Source organism: Salmo salar, unplaced genomic scaffold (genome assembly GCF_905237065.1).
Source record: "Salmo salar unplaced genomic scaffold, Ssal_v3.1, whole genome shotgun sequence".
Classification (NCBI taxonomy): domain Eukaryota; kingdom Metazoa; phylum Chordata; class Actinopteri; order Salmoniformes; family Salmonidae; genus Salmo; species Salmo salar.
The window spans coordinates 111,507-131,026 of record NW_025547989.1 but is presented as its reverse complement, the minus strand read 5'-3'; the positions used below and the strand labels follow the sequence as shown (position 1 = coordinate 131,026).

The following is a 19,520-nucleotide window of genomic DNA, read 5'->3' as shown; positions in this document are numbered from 1 at the left end:
GCATCACATACACCGGGCCTCTTTCCCCTCAGCTGGTCAACTTTTCTATTTACTGCTACCCCAGTTATCACTCCTTTCATTGGTGCCCTTTTCTTGAGAAATAAACTATTCACATTTCTTGCCCCCATTCATTTTACTTTGAGCACATTCTTCCTCTGCCCAACAGAATCACAAACAATTATCACTAGACCACTTCTGGTTACCCTCACCGACTCCACATGACCCAACTCTTTTTATCACCCACCGTGAAACCACAAATGGATCAGCCAAAAGGCAAGAGTCCACTTTTTCCATAAACTTCACTCCTACTGTCACAGACTCATCTTTTTCCTGATCCTCGGTGCATACCTCGGTCTCTGATAACTTTACTACACCTACCACCTCTGATACTTCACCCTCATTCACTTCCATTTCTCTTCCTGTCTTCAGCTCCCTCTGCTTACACTTTCTACCATTCTTCTTTAAACAAACCATCTCCCTTTTTTCCACCATTTTTATCCGCCTTGAGCTCCCCCTCTTCTTCCCTCCCTCTCTTAGACCTCTTCTCCCTCTCTTTTTCCCTCCTCATCTTCACCGTTTTCCACGTTCACGTCTCCTTATGTTAATACTGCTGCTCCATCCCTGACACCCATCTTGGACTTGCTTCCTCTAGGGACTCCATTTTCCCCTTCCAGAGTTCTGCTCATGTCCCCAATGTGTATTGTCGCCACCAAATTGACGGTTTGAAACCCCAAAATGTAAAATCCATGCGTAATAGTGAAACTAACTTAATCCATCCTAATAAAATAGTACATTGCCAAAACAAACAAACTCCCACTTCTTCCTTCTTTTAGTTCTCTATCTCCCTTTTCAGGCTCTAGGATCTGAGAGGGTGGTACGGCTCTATGGCCTGAGAGGGTGGTACGGCTCTAGGGCCTGAGAGGGAGGTCCGGCTCTGGGACCTGAGAGGGTGGTCCGGCTCTGGGACCTGAGAGGGTGGTCCGGCTCTGGGACCTGAGAGGGTGGTCCGGCTCTGGGACCTGAGAGGGTGGTCCGGCTCTAGGGCCTGAGAGGGTGGTACGGCTCTAGGACCTGAGAGGGTGGTACGGCTCTAGGGCCTGAGAGGGTGGTACGGCTCTAGGGCCTGAGAGGGAGGTCCGGCTCTGGGACCTGAGAGGGTGGTCCGGCTCTGGGACCTGAGAGGGTGGTCCGGCTCTGGGACCTGAGAGGGTGGTCCGGCTCTAGGGCCTGAGAGGGTGGTACGGCTCTAGGACCTGAGAGGTTGGTACGGCTCTAGGGCCTGAGAGGGTGGTACGGCTCTAGGGCCTGAGAGGGTGGTACGGCTCTAGGACCTGAGAGGGTGGTACGGCTCTAGGGCCTGAGAGGGTAGAACGGCTTGTGCCAATATTCCATGTAACTCCTTCGCTGAGAAATCTTTCAGTCCCAGGAACCGCTCCGCCACATCCACTATGATTTCAATTTTCCTGGACCTTCTCTCCACCTTGGCAGTGCCATTAACCTGTTGGGGGTAGGGGGCAGTATTGACACGGCCGGATAAAAAACATACCCGATTTAATCTGGTTACTACTCCTGCCCAGTAACTAGAATATGCATATAATTATTGGCTTTGGATAGAAAACACCCTAACGTTTCTAAAACTGTTTGAATGGTGTCTGTGAGTATAACAGAACTCATATGGCAGGCAAAAACCTGAGAAGATTCCTTACAGGAAGTGCCCTCTCTGACAAGATCTTGTTCTTCTTGTCTCTGTTTATTGAAGACTGAGGATCTTTGCTGTAACGTGACACTTCCTACGGCTCCCATAGGCTCTCAGAGCCCGGGAAAAAGCTGAATGATATCGAGGCAGCCCCAGGCTGAAACACATTATCGCTTTTGGCAAGTGGCCGATCAGAGGACAATGGGCATAGGCGCGTACACAAGTCGACCCCGTGCTTTATTTTCTTTCGTCTTTTTACCTAAACGCAGATTCCCGGTCGGAATATTATCGCTTTTTACGAGAAAAATGGCATAAAAATTGATTTTAAACAGCGGTTGACATGCTTCGAAGTACGGTAATGGAATATTTAGACATTTTTTGTCACGAAATGCGCCGTGCTCGTCACACTTCTTTACCCTTTCGGATAGTGTCTTGAACGCATACGAACAAAACGCCGCTGTTTGGATATAACTATGGATTATTTGGGACCAAACCAACATTTGTTATTGAAGTAGAAGTCCTGGGAGTGCATTCTGACGAAGAACACCAAAGGTAATCAAACTTTTCTAGTAGTAAATCGGAGTTTGGTGAAGGCTAAACTTGCTGGGTGTCTAAATAGCTAGCCCTGTGATGCCGGGCTATCTACTTAGAATATTGCAAAATGTGCTTTCACCGAAAAGCTATTTTAAAATCGGACATATCGAGTGCATAGAGGTGTTCTGTATCTATAATTCTTAAAATAATTGTTATGCTTTTTGTGAACGTTTATCGTGAGTAATTTAGTAAAGTTTTAGTAAATTCACCGGAAGTGTATGCTAGTTCTGAACGTCACATGCTAATGTAAAAAGCTGGTTTTTGATATAAATATGAACTTGATTGAACAAAACATGCATGTATTGTATAACATAATGTCCTAGGTGTGTCATCTGATGAAGATCATCAAAGGTTAGTGCTGCATTTAGCTGTCTTCTGGGTTTTTGTGACATTATATGCTAGCTTGAAAAATGGGTGTCTGATTAGTTCTGGCTGGGTACTCTGCTGACATAATCTAATGTTTTGCTTTCGCTGTAAAGCCTTTTTGAAATCGGACAGTGTGGTTAGATAAAGGAGTCTTGTCTTTAAAATGCTGTGAAATAGTCATATGTTTGAAAAATTGAAGTTTTTGTATTTTTGAGGAATTTGTAATTCGCGCCACGCCTATCATTGGATATTGGAGCAGGTGTTCCGCTAGCGGAATGTCTAGATGTAAGAGGTTAAACAACACATCCTAGATCTGAATGAAAGAAATAATCTTATTAAATACTGTTTTCTTTATATAGTTGAATGTGCTGACAACAAAATCACACAAAAATAATCAATGGAAATCCAATTTATCAACCCATGGAGGTCTGGATTTGGAGTCACACTCAAAATTAAAGTGGAAAACCACACTACAGGCTGATCCAACTTTGATGTAATGTCCTTAAAACAAGTCAAAATGAGGCTCAGTCGTGTGTGTGGCCTCCACGTGCCTGGATGACCTCCCTACAACGCCTGGGCATGCTCCTGATGAGGTGGCGGATGGTCTCCTGAGGGATATCCTCCCAGACCTGGACTAAAGCATCCGCCAACTCCTGGACAGTCTGTGGTGCAACGTGGCGTTGGTGGATGGAGCGAGACATGATGTCCCAGATGTGCTCAATTGGATTCGGGTCTGGGGAACGGGCGGGCCAGTCCATAGCATCAATGCCTTCCTCTTGCAGGAATTGCTGACACACTCCAGCCACATGAGGTCTAGCATTGTCTTGCATTAGGAGGAACCCAGGGCCAACCGCACCAGCATATGGTCTCACAAGGAGTCTGAGGATCTCATCTCGGTACCTAATGGCAGTCAGGCTACCTCTGGCGAGCACATGGAGGGCTGTGCGGCCCCCCAAAGAAATGCCACCTCACACCATGACTGACCCACCGCCAAACCGGTCATGCTGGAGGATGTTGCAGGCAGCAGAACGTTCTCCACGGCGTCTCCAGACTCTGTCACGTCTGTCACGTGCTCAGTGTGAACCTGCTTTCATCTGTGAAGAGCACAGGGCGCCAGTGGCGAATTTGCCAATAGTGCTCCTCCTGCTCCTCCTTGCACAAAGGCGGAGGTAGCGGTCCTGCTGCTGGGTTGTTGCCCTCCTACGGCCTCCTCCATGTCTCCTGATGTACTGGCCTGTCTCCTGGCAGCGCCTCCATGCTCTGGACACTACACTGACAGACACAGCAAACCTTCTTGCCACAGCTCGCATTGATGTGCCATCCTGGATGAGCTGCACTACCTGAGCCAGTTGTGTGGGTTGTAGACTCCGTCTCATGCTACCACTAGAGTGAAAGCACCGCCAACATTCAAAAGTGACCAAAACAGCAGCCAGGAAGCATAGGAACTGAGAAGTGGTCTGTGGTCACCACCTGCCGAACCACTCCTTTATTGGGGGTGTCTTGCTAATTGCCTATAATTTCCACCTGTTATCTATTCCATTTGCACAACAGCATGTGAAATGTATTGTCAATCAGTGTTGCTTCCTAAGTGGACAGTTTGATTTCACAGAAGTGTGATTGACTTGGAGTTACATTGTGTTGTTTAAGTGTTCCCTTTATTTTTTTGAGCAGTATATTATTGATTATTTAGACAATTGACAACCTGAGGCTTGATTATAAACATCGTTTGACATGTTTCGACGAACTTTACCGGTACTATTAGGATGTATTCGTCTGCATGTTTTGACCGCCTTTGAGCCAGTGGATTATTGAACAAAACACACTAACAAAACAGAGTTTTTGGGATATAAATAGGGACTTTATCGAACAAAACAAACATTTATTGTGTAACTGGGACTCTTGTGACTGCAACCAGATGAAGATCATCAAAGGAAAGTGATTAATTTTATCGCTATTTCTGACTTTCGTGACAGCGGGGTGTTGTCCTCAGATAATCGCATGGTATGCTTTCGCCGTAAAGCCTTTTTTAAATCTGACACAGTGGCTAGATTAACAAGAAGTTTATCTTTAAGCCGATGTATAACACTTGTATCTTTTATGAATGTTTATTATGACTATTTCTGTATTTTGAATTTGGCGCTCTGCAATTTCACGGGATGTTGTCGAGGTGGGTCACTAGCGGCACGCCTATCCCAGAGAGGTTTTAACACAGTGTCCAAAGAAGGGCCAGATGTATACAGAATGGTGTTGTCTGCGTAGAGGTGGATCAGAGAATCACCAGCAGCAAGAGCGACATCATTGATATATACAGAGAAAAGAGTCGGCCTGAGAATTGAACCCTGTGGCACCCCTCTACAGACTGCCAGAGGACCGGACAACAGGCCCTCCGATTTGACACACTGAACTCTATCTGAGAAGTAGTTGGTGAACCAGGCGAGGCAGTCATTTGAGAAGCCAAGGCTATTGAGTCTGCCGATAAGAATGTGGTGATTGACAGAGTCGAAAGCCTTGGCCAGGTCGATGAAGACGGCTGCACAGTACTGTCTTTTATCCATGGTGGTTATGCTATCGTTTAGGACCTTGAGCGTGGCTAAGGTGCACCCATGACCAGCTCAGAAACCAGATTGCATAATTGAGAAGGTACAGTGGGATTCGAAATGGTCTGTGATCTGTTTGTTAACTTGGCTTTTGAAGATTTTAGAAAGGCAGGGCAGGATGGATATAGGTCTATGACAGTTTGAGTCTAGAGCAGGGGTCACCAATACGGTGCCCGCGGGCACCAGGTCGCCCCCAGGGACCACATGAGTCGCCCGCAGGCCTGGTCTAAAAATAGCACAACTCACTAGTGAGCTGCGTCTGAAATTTAATTGTATTCTGTTGCTATTCTTTTTAATCACACTTGCATTTATATATATTTAAAAATGACAATATGTAAAAAATATTTTCATTATACATGAGTTTAGGTGAACTCTGACCTACTCTAGTTCAAAGGTCAGTATTGTGCGCGTGAAAAAAACAGTGCTCGTGGAGAGTAAGCTAGCGGGCGCAGCGAAGATGGTAGCTGAATGCAGTTTCTTGCCCCAAAAACATGGCAGAAAAAAGGAAGGAAACGTATCACTTTCACAACGATAGGGAGGAGGAATTATTTTTTACGACTGTGAAAGAAACCTGCGTGTGTCTCATTTGCGGGGCGACTGTGGCTACGGCAAAGCGGCACAAAGAGCGTATCAAACCCTTAGAATGACTCAGTACCCATGAAGTAGCTCTCAGTTTCAAAAAGGTTGGTGATCCCTGGTCTAGAGTGTCTCCCGCTTTGAAGAGAGGGATGACCGCGGCAGCTTTCCAATCTTTGGGGATCTCAGACGATACAAAAGAGGTTGAACATGCTAGTAATAGTAATAGGCTAGTAATAGACTTCATCCACTTTCCCAACACTTCTTCACCATCCTCGTGACTTCAAAGGGTTTCCCAAATAAACATCTTTATCCAAAAAAACGTATTCCAACAAGGAACGATTAATCAGACTCATTTTACACCACAATTGTAGCCCTTTTTGTTCCATTGTTGGACTTCCGTGTTGTCCACTTATCTTTCTAGCTAACTGTACTCGACGCGCCTTCAGCTTCAAACGACACTTCTGCTTCCGCCATCTCAGGGTCCTGCGGTGACAATGTCCTCCCCCTCTGTATGTTCCTTCCTCCAACAGGAATCTGCTCCAAAAACTTTGTAAATAACAAGGTTGCCAACAAACAACCCATACAAAGTTGTATAGCAGCAGAATAAGATACCGGGCAGGGAGTGGGCTGTTGAATTACTTTTTTCACTGACAACATTTATTTAGAAAAATGTCTGTCCTCATTCTGGTCGCCTACAAGCAATTCTAGTTATTATTTCTGGTGTGTCTGCATTTGCCGGTGAACTTTATTGCTTTGGTTAAAATGTAACTAAATGACTGCTAGCTCCAATATTTGATTAGTTTGGTGGCTTGTACACAACAGCCTACTCGTACTACAGAAACATACAATGTATTTTGCCAAGTTCTCTCTGTGTTAATCCTGTTGCCCAAATATAGCAGGTAACTTGTGTCTGTGTCGAAGATGTTGTTGAGTTCTATTTAATATATGCTTTGACCCATTTCAGGTAACCGCAAGATACTTCACTCACTACAGCTGCTTTTGAAGAACTTTCCAGGCGTTTGTGATTTACATTCCGACTTTTGAATTGTCTCCTTTATTGGACATATTTAGCTAATAAATAGAACAATATATAAAGCATGCATCTGTTTTAAGGTTATTGTGTTTGTGTGTGCGGTGTAGTTCCTCTTGGTGTCCACTAGGTGGCATTACAGTTTCAATATTTTTACACCAGGTTATCATGTGTAACAATGTTCCTTTTATGTCCAGTGGTGTAAATTACTGAAGTAAAAATACTTTAAAGTACTACTTAAGTAGTTTTTTGTGTATTTATGTTTATAAAATGTATATTTTGACAACTTTTACTTTTGCAAAATTCTAGATCACCTGTACTCCACACACAGAGACGCGTACAAAGCTTTCACTCGCCCTCCATTTTGGTAAATCCGACCACAACTCTATCCTCCTGATTCCTGCTTACAAGGAAGAATTATGCAGGAAGCACCAGTGACTCGGTCTATAAAAAAAGTGGTCAGATGAAGCAGATGCTAAACTACAGGACTGTTTTGCTATCACAGACTGGAACATGTTCCGGGATTCTTCCGATGGCATTGAGGAGTACACCATATCAGTCACTGGCTTTATCAATAAGTGCATTGAGGATGTCGTCCCCACAGTGACTGTACGTACATACCCCAACCAGAAGCCATTGATTACAGGCAACATTCGCACTGAGTAAAAGGGTAGAGCTGCCGCTTTCAAGGTCTCTAACCCGGAAGCTTACAAAAATTCCTGCTATGCCCTGTGACGAACCATCAAACAGGCAAAGTGTCAATACAGGGCTAAGATTGAATCATACTACACCGGCTCTGACGCTCGTCTTATGTGGCAGGGCTTGCAAACTAATACAGACTACAAAGGGAAGCCCAGACTACCAGACGAGCTAAACCACTTCTATGCTCGCTTCGAGGCAAGCAACACTGAGGCATGCATGAGAACATCAGCTGTTCCGGACGACTGTGTGTTGTCGCTCTCCGTAGCCAACGTGAGTAAGACCTTTAAACAGGTCAACATACACAAGGCTGCGGGGCCAGACGGATTACCAGGACGTGTGCTCCGGGCATGTGCTGACTACTTGGCAGGTGTCTTCACTGACATTTTCAACATGTCCCTGATTGAGTCTGTTATACCAACATGTTTCAAGCAGACCACCTTAGTCCCTGTGCCCAAGAACACAAAGACAACCTGCCTAAATCACTACAGACCCGTAGCACTGAGGTCCGTAGCCATGAAGTGCTTTGAAAGGTTGGTAATGGCTCACATCAACACCATTATCACAGAAACCCTAGACCCACTCCAATTTGCATACCGCCCAAACAGATCCACAGATGATGCAATCTCTATTGCACTCCACACTGCCCTTTCCCACCTGGACAAAAGGAACACCTATGTGAGAATGCTATTCATTGACTACAGCTCAGCGTTCAATACCATAATACCCTCAAAGTTCATCACTAAGCTAAGGATCCTGGGACTAAACACCTCCCTCTGCAACTGGAGCCTGGACTTCCTGACGTGCCGCCCCCAGGTGGTAAGGGTAGGTAGCAACACATCTGCCACGCTGATCCTCAACACTGGAGCTCCCCAGGGGTGCGTGCTCAGTCCCCTCCTGTACTCCCTGTTCACCCACGACTGCATGGCCAGGCACGACTCCAACACAATCATTAAGTTTGCAGACGACACAACAGTGGTAGGCCTGATCACCGACAACGACGAGGAAGCCTTGAGGGAGGAGGTCAGAGACCTGGCCGGGTGGTGCCAGAATAACAACCTATCCCTCAACGTAACCAAGACTAAGGAGATGATTGTGGACTACAGGAAAAGGAGGACAGAGCACACCCCATTCTCATCGACGGGGCTGTAGTGGAGCAGGTTGAGAGCTTCAAGTTCCTTGGTGTCCACATCAACAACAAACTAGAATTGTCCAAACACACCAAGACAGTTGTGAAGAGGGAACGACAAAGCCTAATCCCCTTCAGGAAACTAAAAAGATTTGGCATGGGTCCTGAGATTCTCAAAAGGTTCTACAGCTGCAACATCGAGAGCATCCTAACTGGTTGCATCACTGCCTTGTATGGCAATTGCTCGGCCTCTGACCGTAAGGCACTACAAAGGGTAGTGCGTACGGCCCAGTACATCACTGGGGCTAAGCTGCCTGCCATCCAGGACCTCTACACCAGGCGGTGTCAGAGGAAGGCCCTAAAACTTGTCAACGACCCCAGCCACCCCAGTCATAGACTGTTCTCTCTATCACCGCATAGCAAGCAGTACCGGAGTTCCAAGTCTAGGACAAAAAGGCTTCTCAACAGTTTTTACCCCCAAGCTTTAAGACTCCTGAACATGTAATCAAATGACTTCCCGGACTATTTGCATTGTGAGCGTAACATCAAAGAAAGGAAATTCATGTGAGCACCACCATGCCTTCTACACCCATGCTCTACCAAGGTTTTCCAGGACACAGCTTTGACCTACTACTGTAGCTATGTTGGTCTATTGTACTTCAAACATTGTGTTGGCAGGTTGCTTAGGATTCAAACCTTCTTTGTTGGTACTAATACCCACCAGACATTTCTAAACCCAGAGGCACAATATCGCCAGACTTCGGGGAATGCTTATGAAACAGACCAATGAGTCCAGGCCGGGGTTTGGGGTTAGAGAAGTCACTAAGAGAAGTGAAACATTCTTCCTTAGTTGTTCATTTTCTAGAAATATAAAGGCACAACCTAGATTAGAGCCAATGTCTTCAGTAGTGGAACATGTTATTACTCCACTAGATTAGAGCCAATGTCTTCAGTAGTGGAACATGTTATTACTCTAAACTCATGAAAGTGACAAACTGACTGTAATGGCTGTCGTAGAGAGGGGACCAAAGTGCAGCGTGTTGATTGCTCATGATGAATATTTATTTTAACTCAGAACACTAAAGAAAAAATAACAAAGATAAACCGAAAGCGTACAGCTCTGTCAGGTACAGAAAACTAAACAGAAGAAAACTACCCAGAAACACAGGTGGAAAAAAACCCTACTTAAGTATGATCTCCAATTAGAGACAACGAGGACCAGCTGCCTCTAATTGGAGATCATCCCAAAAAAACAACAACATAGAAATAGAAAACTAGAACCTAAACATAGAAATACAAAACATAGAAAAACACAAAACACCCGCTGTCACGCCCTGACCTACTCTACCATAGAAAATAACATCTTACTATGGTCAGGACGTGACACTGACACATTTTCTAACACATTTTAGGAAGATTTATTTGACAAGTTGGTAACCATACAACGGTGTTGCTCAAGGTAAACACACACAATGACATTATAGAAAAATACAATTTCCAATTTCACATGAACAAACAGAATTTAACAGAGCAGCTCAATATAAAAACACATTGAAGCGTTTGCATCATTCATCATGGACATAACACTACAACTTTCTTTCTGTTAGTAGTAATGAAGCCTTTACATCATTCATCATGGACATAACACTACAACTTTACTTCTGTTAGTAGTAATGAAGCCTTTACAACATTCATCATGGACATAACATTACAACTTTCCTTCTGTTAGTAGTAATGAAGCCTTTACATCATTCATCATGGACATAACATTACAACTTTCCTTCTGTTAGTAGTAATGAAGCCTTTACAACATTCATCATGGACATAACACTACAACTTTCCTTCTGTTAGTAGTAATGAAGCCTTTACATCATTCATCATGGACATAACATTACAACTTTCCTTCTGTTAGTAGTAATGAAGCCTTTACATCATTCATCATGGACATAACACTACAACTTTCCTTCTGTTAGTAGTAATGAAGCCTTTACATCATTCACCATGGACATAACACTACAACTTTCCTTCTGTTAGTAGTAATGAAGCCTTTACAACTGATACTGTCAGCTGGTTCCAGTCAGTGGTGTCTGTATGTTCTCATAAACTAACTCTAACTCTGTTGATGGAGGTCAAGGCTGCAGCGTCTAAAGAGAAGTACATGATAAACTGACTCTAAGTCTGTTGTGGAAACTTCACATCTCTCTGTTGCCGATGCTGTTGACAGAGGTCAAGGCCGCAGCGTCTAAAGATAAGTGCGTTGGTGTGAAAACGGAAGGGGGGAGAGAGAAGAAAAGAGAAATGAGAAGTAAAGAGATGGACTGACAGGGTTGTGGTTATTCACCGCTGCTGAAGAGAGCATCTTTTTCCACCCACCATGACATTCTGATGAACAGGGTCACAAGGTAAAGAGAGAGGAGAGAGAGATGAGTGAGGGACAGAGGAGCTGATCCAGTCTACTACAGTGAAGACCTCCAACACCACAGGAACAGTTATACACCCCAACAGGTCTCAGTGTTTAATGTGTAGTTAGAGACATTTATACACCCCAACAGATCTCAGTGTTTAATGTGTAGTTAGATACATTTATACACCCCAACAGATCTCAGTGTTTAATGTGTAGCTAGATACATTGATACACCCCAACAGGTCTCAGTGTTTAATGTGTAGTTAGATACATTTATACACCCCAACATACAGTCCAATTATAATGACTGATTCAACCAGGTGTTTGACTGGTGTTTTAAGTGTTTAGAACTCTGAATGTACATCATACAGAATACGTACAGTTGAAGTCGTAAGTTTACATACACCTTAGCCAAAAACATTTAAACTCAGTTTTTCACAATAACCTTTTTCACAATAACCTGGGGGCAGTATTTTCACGGCCGGATGAAAAACGTATCCAAATGAATCTGGTTAGTACTCTGGCCCAGAAACTAGAATATGCATACTAGTCGTAGAATTGGATAGAAAACACTCTGAAGTTTCTAAAACTGTTTCTAAAACTGGTGTCTGTGAGTATAACAGAACTCATATGGCATGCAAAAACCTGAGAAAAAGTCAACCAGGAAGTGGAGGATCTGAGAATTGTACTTTTTCTTTCTAGTCCTTTTCGAAACTATATCATCTGTGGGGTTACGTTGCACTTCCTAAGGCTTCCATTGGCTGTCTAAAGCCTTCAGAAAGTTGTTTCAGCATTCTCCTGTCACTGGGCAGATAATAGGAGCTCAGTTACTGAGTGGACTGCCTGGCAACAAAGGGATTGGATATGCGCGGTCAACGAGAGAACCGCTGTTCCTTCTTTTTCTCTTTGAATGAATACGCTATTGTCCGGTTCCAATATTAGCGCAATTCTACGTTAGAAATACCATAAAGATTGATTTTAAACAACGTTTAACATGCTTCTAAGTACGGTAATGGACATTTTGACTTTTTGTGTCTCGAATTGCGCTCGCGCATTATGCATTTGGATAGTGACCTGAACGCACGAACAGAACGGAGGTATTTGGACATAAATATGGATTTTTTCGAACAAAAACAACATTTCTTGTGGAAGTAGCAGTCCTGGGAGTGCATTCTGACGAAGATCAGCAAAGGTAAGAGAATATTTCTAATACTAATTCTGAGTTTAGGTGGCCCCGAACTTGGCGGGTGTCTGTATAGCTTGATTTGATGGCTGAGCTATGTACTCAGAATATTGAAAAATGTGCTTTCTCCGTAAAGCTATTTTAAAATCTGACACAGCGGTTGCATAAAGGAGTACTGTATCTATAATTCTTAAAATAATTGTTATGTATCTTGTCAATGTTTATGATGAGTATTTTTGCAAATTTACCGGAAGTTTTTGGTGGGAAATACATTTTCTGAACATCACGCGCCAATGTAAAATGCTGTTTTTGGATATAAATATGAACTTTATCGAACAAAACATACATGTATTGTGTAACATAATGTCCTAGGAGTGTCATCTGATGAAGATCGTCAAAGGTTAGTGCTTCATTTTGCTGTGTTTTCAGTTTTTGTGACATATATCCTTGCTTGGAAAATGGCTGTGTGGTTATTTTTGTCTATGTACTCTCCTTACATAATCTAATGTTTTGCTTTCACTGTAAAGCATTTTTGAAATCGGACAATGTGGTTTGATTAACGAGAAGTTTATCTTTAAAATGGTGTAAAATAGTTGATTGTTTGAGAAAATTGAAATGTGGTATTTTGTTGTTTTGTATTTCGCGCCCTGCGATTCCATTGGCTGTTGGCTAGGGGTTCCGCTGGCAGAACGGGGTTCCGCTAGCAGAACGCCTAGATGTAATTTAGCCCTTTTTGCACAACTTTGGAAGTATGCTTGGGGTCATTGTCCATTTGGAAGACCCATTTGCGACCAATCTTTAACTTCCTGACTGATGTATTGAGATGTTGCTTCAATATATCCACATCATTTTCCTCCTCATGTCATCTATTTGTGAAGTGTACCAGTCCCTCCTGCAGTAAAGCACCCCCACAACATGATGAAGCCACCCCCGTGCTTCACGGTTGGGATGGTGTTCTTTGGCATGCAAACCTCCCCCTTTTTCCTCCAGACATAACGATGGTCATTATGGTCAAATAGTTCTATTTTAGTTTCAGCAGACCAGTGGACATTTCTTCAAAAAGTACGATCTTTGTCCCCATGTGCAGTTGCAAACCGTGGTCTGGCTTTTTTATGGCGGTTTTGGAGCAGTGGCTTCTTCCTTGCTGAGCGGCCTTTCAGGTTATGTCGATGTAGGACTCGTTTTACTGTGGATATAGATACTTTTGTACCTGTTTCCAACAGCAACTTCACAAGGTCCTTTGCTGTTGTTCTGGGATTGATTTGCACTTTTCGCACCAAAGTACATTCATCTCTAGGAGACAGAACGCATCTCCTTCCTGAGCGGTATGACGGCTGCGTGGTCCCATGGTGTTTATACTTGCGTACTATTGTTTGTAAAGATGAACGTGGTACCTTCAAGCGTTTGGAAATTGCTCCCAAGGATGAACCAGACTTGTCGAGGTCTCCGCGGTCCATGGCGGTGCCAAGATGGTGGAGCAAAAAACTGTGTTTACAACGGAGTTGTGCTGATGGACCTCCCTGTTTCTCCCAGCGGAGTTGTCTGGTCAACGCGGTCCATGGCGGTGCCGAGATGGTGGAGCAGTTTAATAATAAAAACCACCGGAAACAGAACAAACAATAGTACAAAACCCGTCGCAGACCAGATAGACGTGCACATGCACTTACAATAAACAATTCCGGACAAGGACATGGGGGGAACAGAGGGTTAAATACAAAACATGTAATAATGGAATTGAAAACCAGGTGTGTGGGAAGACAAGACAAAACACATGGAAAATGAAAAGTGGATCGATGATGGCTAGAAGACCGGTGACGCCGACCGCCGAACGCCAAACACCGCCCGAACAAGGAGAGGAACCAACTTCGGCGGAAGTCGTGACAGATTAACAGCATATTTATTTTATTACGAACACCACACAAAAACAACAAAACGAAAAAACGAACGACAGCTAACAGTTCTGCAGGCTAGACATAGCAGTGCACGAATACAACCTCCCACCATTCCCATAACAAACACCACAAGTCCTAATTATAGGACCTTCAATCAGAGGCAACGATAAACAGCTGCCTACAATTGAAGGCCCCAATCCCAATTACCTAAACATAGAAATAGAATGACTATACGGAACATAGAAATACACTAACATAGAACATAGACCAAAACCCCGGAATACATAAATCAAACACCCCTCTACATAAACACACACCCCCGAACCATATAAAACAAATACCCCCTGCCACGTCCTGAACAAACTACAATAACAAATGACCCCTTTACTGGTCAGAACGTGACAACCTGGATGATGTGATAATCCACAGCTACACTTGGCAGGAGCACCTAATCCGATTAACAGCGGTCATTGAGGGTCTTTGGGCAAGCAGGACTCATTGCCAACCCACGGAAATGCAGGCTGGGGGTAAGTGAAGCAGACTATCTGGGCTATTCCATAGAGCGAGGGTTGATCAAACCACAAGAGAAGAAGGTCGCTGCGATACAGAATTGGCCTCGACCAGTGAATAAGAAAAAGGTATGTGCTTTTCTGGGAATAACCGGTTATTACAGACATTTCATCCAGGAATATGCCTTCATTTCAGGACCCCTGTGTGACCTGACCTGGAAGGCCCAACCTGTCATGGTACAGTGTCTGTCTGTGTGTGTCTGTGTGTGTTTGTGTTGCTGTGTCTGTGTGTGCGTGTTTGTTTATCTGTCTGTGTGTGTGTGTGTCTGTGTATATGGCTCAGTGTGTGTGTGTCTGTGTATATGGCTCAGTGTGTGTGTCTGTGTATATGGCTCAGTGTGTGTGTCTGTGTATATGGCTCAGTGTGTGTGTCTGTGTATATGGCTCAGTGTGTGTGTCTGTGTATATGGCTCAGTGTGTGTGTCTGTGTATATGGCTCAGTGTGTGTGTCTGTGTATATGGCTCAGTGTGTGTGTCTGTGTATATGGCTCAGTGTGTGTGTCTATGTGTGTTTGTGTTGCTGTGTCTGTGTGTGTGTCTGTGTATATGGCTCAGTGTGTGTGTGTGTGGCTCAGTTGGTAGAGCATGGCCCTTGCAACGCCAGGGTTGTGGGTTTGATTCCCACGGAGGACCAGTACAGGAAAAAGTACAAACATGTTTCAACTCACTACTGTAAGTCTCTCTGGACAAGAGCTAAATGACCTAAAAATACATGTGAAATGTGTGACAGAGGAACAGAGGTGTTTAACAATGGGTGATGTTGTTCACATACAGCTATAACCTCAAACAGACACAGACCTACTGATCTGAAAAGTCTATATATATACACAGCTATAACCTCAAACAGACACAGATCTCCTGCTCTGATAAGTATCTATATGTGGTGGGGTGGAGACAGCCTCTATTTTTACTAATGCTTTCAGTTGTTCGCCTAGTTTCCTGAAACAGGTCACATCTGTGTGTGACAAAGGGACATTGGTGTTTAACTATGGGTGATGTTGTTCACATAAAGCTACTACTAATGCTCTCAGCTGTAAGCATCATGTTATACTGTTTAAATGTCAGCCACCAGACCAGAGCATCATGTTATACTGTTTAAATGTCAGCCACCAGACCAGAGCATCATGTTATACTGTTTAAATGTCAGCCACCAGACCAGAGCATCATGTTATACTGTTTAAATGTCAGCCACCGGTGCTGGCCATAACCCTGTATAGGCCACCAATGCACTGCCCAACTTTCTTTACTAATTTATCTGAACTATTGTCTGTTGTCCTTGAGAACTATGATATAATCATTGTGTTGGGTGATTTTAATATTCATGTTGACAAAGAGACTGACTCCAAGGCCATTGAAATTCTGAATCATTTTAGATCTATGGACGTTATCCAACATGTTGCAACCATAACACAGCCATACTCTGGACCTGGTTATTACCAAGGGGCTTTCTACTGGGCCCACCCATAACCACAGCCATACTCTGGACGTCGTTATTACCAAGGGGCTTTCTATTGACATATTGATATTGTGTTTTGCAGTCACTTTTAATGCTTAATATATCTACCGTTTCTATCATAGAGAGAGAGAGTCTGTTTGTCTCCCTCTCTTTCTCTCTGTCTCTTTCTCTCTCTCTCTCTCTCTCTCTCTCTCTCTCTCCCTCACTCTCTCCATCACACTCTCTCTCTCTCTCTCTCTCTCTCTCTCTCTCTCTCTCTCTCTCTCTCTGTCCCTCTCTTCTATAAATCCCCTCTCTCTTTCTTTCTCTCTTTCTCTCTCTCTGTCCCTCTCTTCTATAAATCCCCTCTCTCTATCTCTATTTATCTAACTCTCTGTCTCTCTTCTCTCTGTCCCTCTCTTCTATATATCACCCTCTCTCTATTTCTCTATTTATCTAACACTATCTGTCTCTCTTCTCTCTGTCCCTCTCTTCTATATATCCCTTTCTCTCTATTTCTCTCTCTTTATCTCTCTCTCTGTCTATCTCTCTTTTTGTCTCTCTCTTCTCTCTATCTCTCTTTCTGTGTCTCTCTTCTCTCTCAAACCACTTCTCTGTCACACACATCTTTCACACCTCTCAGTCCTTCTCAAGAGGAAGTATAGATGGGTAGAGAGGAAAGGTGGGTGGGGGGATGGACAGGCTACAAGTCACTAGAGTTTAGATACAGTTAGTGATCGACACGTTGAGATGGAACGCACCTGTATTCTACTCTGTGAGTTGAATATTATCTAAATTATCTAATATATATACGGTTCAATGTCTAGATATAATTGTAATATCTGTATGCTTTATATATATGTATCTGTACATTTACATTTTAGTCATTTAGCAGACGCTCTTATCCAGAGCGACTTACAGTAGTGAATGCATTTTTTTTTTCTCCCCGTACTGGTCCCCCATGGGAAGCAAACCCACAACCCTGGCATTGCAAACACCATGCTCTACCAACTGAGCCACACGGGACCATTGTATTGTGTAATAGCTATATACAGTAGTTTAAAATTTGTATGGTTTAAAAATATATAGTTTAATATCGATATGGTTTAATATGTGTATAGTTTAATACCTATATAGTTTAATATCTATATGATTTAAAATCTATACAGTTTAATATCTATATCGTTTAATATATATGTTGTTTAATATTTATATAGTTTAATATCTATATAGTTTAATATCTCCTCTAAAAAGGGGGTTCTACTATACATATAGAATTGTTTTAGATTAAGCTATTTCATTTTTTTCATTTTGTATTTCAGGACCCCTGTCTTTTAAAAATATCTTTATATTTCATTAAAAAAATATTTCATAAAGTATTTAATTTGGCCTGTACTACTACTACTACTACTACTACTACACCTGTGCATTGAATAACACATTCAGAAATGGCAAAAAGATGGATGGATCATGAGGAATACGATTTTGAAGAGTTTCTCCTATATCTACGAGATATTAGAAAGTTCAGGAAATATATATTTTAGTTTTTTGGACACATATTTAACCCCTTATTTGTTTTGGCACAAAACTACCTCCATACTTCCATTCATTTGTATGGGTTACCATGGGTTACCTTCAGACGAGTGCCGTCACACTTGTGGGGTTCGTAGAGCACCGTCGTGTTTCTGAGTCTCCCCTTTCCATAGTGGGGTCATATTAGTTTGTAGCTGAGAGTCTCCTCTTTCCATAGTGGGGTCATATTAGTTTGTAGCTGAGTCTCCTCTTTCCATAGTGGGGTCATATTAGTTTGTATCTGAGAGTCTCCTCTTTCCATAGTGGGGTCATATTAGTTTGTATCTGAGAGTCTCCCCTTTCCATAGCGGGGTCATATTAGTTTGTAGCTGAGTCTCCTCTTTCCATAGTGGGGTCATATTAGTTTGTAGCTGAGAGTCTCCCCTTTCCATAGTGGGGTCATATTAGTTTGTATCTGAGAGTCTCCTCTTTCCATAGTGGGGTAATATTAGTTTGTATCTGAGAGTCTCCTCTTTCCATAGTGGGGTCATATTAGTTTGTAGCTGAGAGTCTCCTCTTTCCATAGTGGGGTCTATTAGTTTGTAGCCCAAACGGTTCAACAGAAGTTGGCACATCAGCTGTACTGACTTCAGATGAGTCCTTGAGACTTGTGGGGTTCGTGGACTCTCCCCTTTCCGTAGAGCAAAAGGCACTTTCCACCGCAGATGCAGAACGCCAACATAGACATGCTGTGGATTGAGACGGAGTGATAGTTCTCTCTGTGTGTTTCAGTGCTGTTGAGTACACTGGTATACTCTACCCTCGGACAAAGTGGAGGTGAGTACATTTCTCTATATTCATCACCTGTTCTATAATAGTAACATTTCTCTTTATTTCTTAATTAATTAATTATAGCTACGAAATTGAGGACATTGTAATTAATATGATGAATGAACTAACAGTTATTCGCTCTAGATAAGAGTGTCTGCTAAATAACTAAAATGTCAAATGTATAAATATGTGTCTGTGTTGTGTGTTTCCGTGGCTTGTGGTTTGGCAGGCCGGATGGTTTACTGCTTTGGCTTTCTGCAGTCTCTAGCTCTGTATGCCATTACTGGCTGGCTGGATGGTTTACTGTGACCCTGCAGTCTCTAGCTCTGTATGCCACTACTGGCTGGCTGGATGGTTTTCTGTGACCCTGCAGTCTCTAGCTCTGTATGCCATTACTGGATGGCTGGATGGTTTACTGTGACCCTGCAGTCTCTAGCTCTGTATGCCACTACTGGATGGCTGGATGGTTTACTGTGACCCTGCAGTCTCTAGCTCTGTATCCCACTACTGGCTGGATGGTTTTCTGTGACCCTGCAGTCTCTATCTCTGTATCCCACTACTGGCTGGATGGTTTACTGTGACCCTGCAGTCTCTAGCTCTGTATCCCACTACTGGCTGGATGGTTTACTGTGACCCTGCAGTCTCTAGCTCTGTATCCCACTACTGGCTGGATGGATGGTTTACTGTGACCCTGCAGTCTCTAGCTCTGTATCCCACTACTGGCTGGATGGATGGTTTACTGTGACCCTGCAGTCTCTATCTCTGTATCCCACTACTGGCTGGCCGGATGGTTTTCTGTGACCCTGCAGTCTCTAGCTCTGTATCCCACTACTGGCTGGCTGGATGGTTTACTGTGACCCTGCAGTCTCTAGCTCTGTATGCCACTACTGGATGGCTGGATGGTTTACTGTGACCCTGCAGTCTCTAGCTCTGTATGCCACTACTGGATGGCTGGATGGTTTACTGTGACCCTGCAGTCTCTAGCTCTGTATCCCACTACTGGA

At 43.4% G+C, this 19,520-nt stretch overlaps 1 protein-coding gene across 6 annotated transcripts in view; it reads left to right on the top strand.

Annotated features, from left to right (window-relative positions):
* The first annotated feature begins 16,819 nt into the window (after positions 1–16,819).
* LOC123732553 (Fc receptor-like protein 5) overlaps positions 16,820–19,520 on the top strand; it is a 61,223-nt gene continuing 58,522 nt past the window's right edge. For 3 of the 6 annotated variants that reach the window (XM_045711795.1, XM_045711794.1, XM_045711793.1), the window contains exons 1-2: positions 16,823–16,948; positions 18,478–18,522. In XM_045711795.1, the coding sequence (XP_045567751.1) occupies positions 16,924–16,948; positions 18,478–18,522 (70 nt within the window). In that variant the 5' untranslated portion in view covers positions 16,823–16,923. Of the gene's footprint in view, positions 16,949–18,477; positions 18,523–19,520 lie in introns of all 6 variants that reach the window. The other 3 variants (XM_045711791.1, XM_045711796.1, XM_045711792.1) reach the window with 3 other exon arrangements.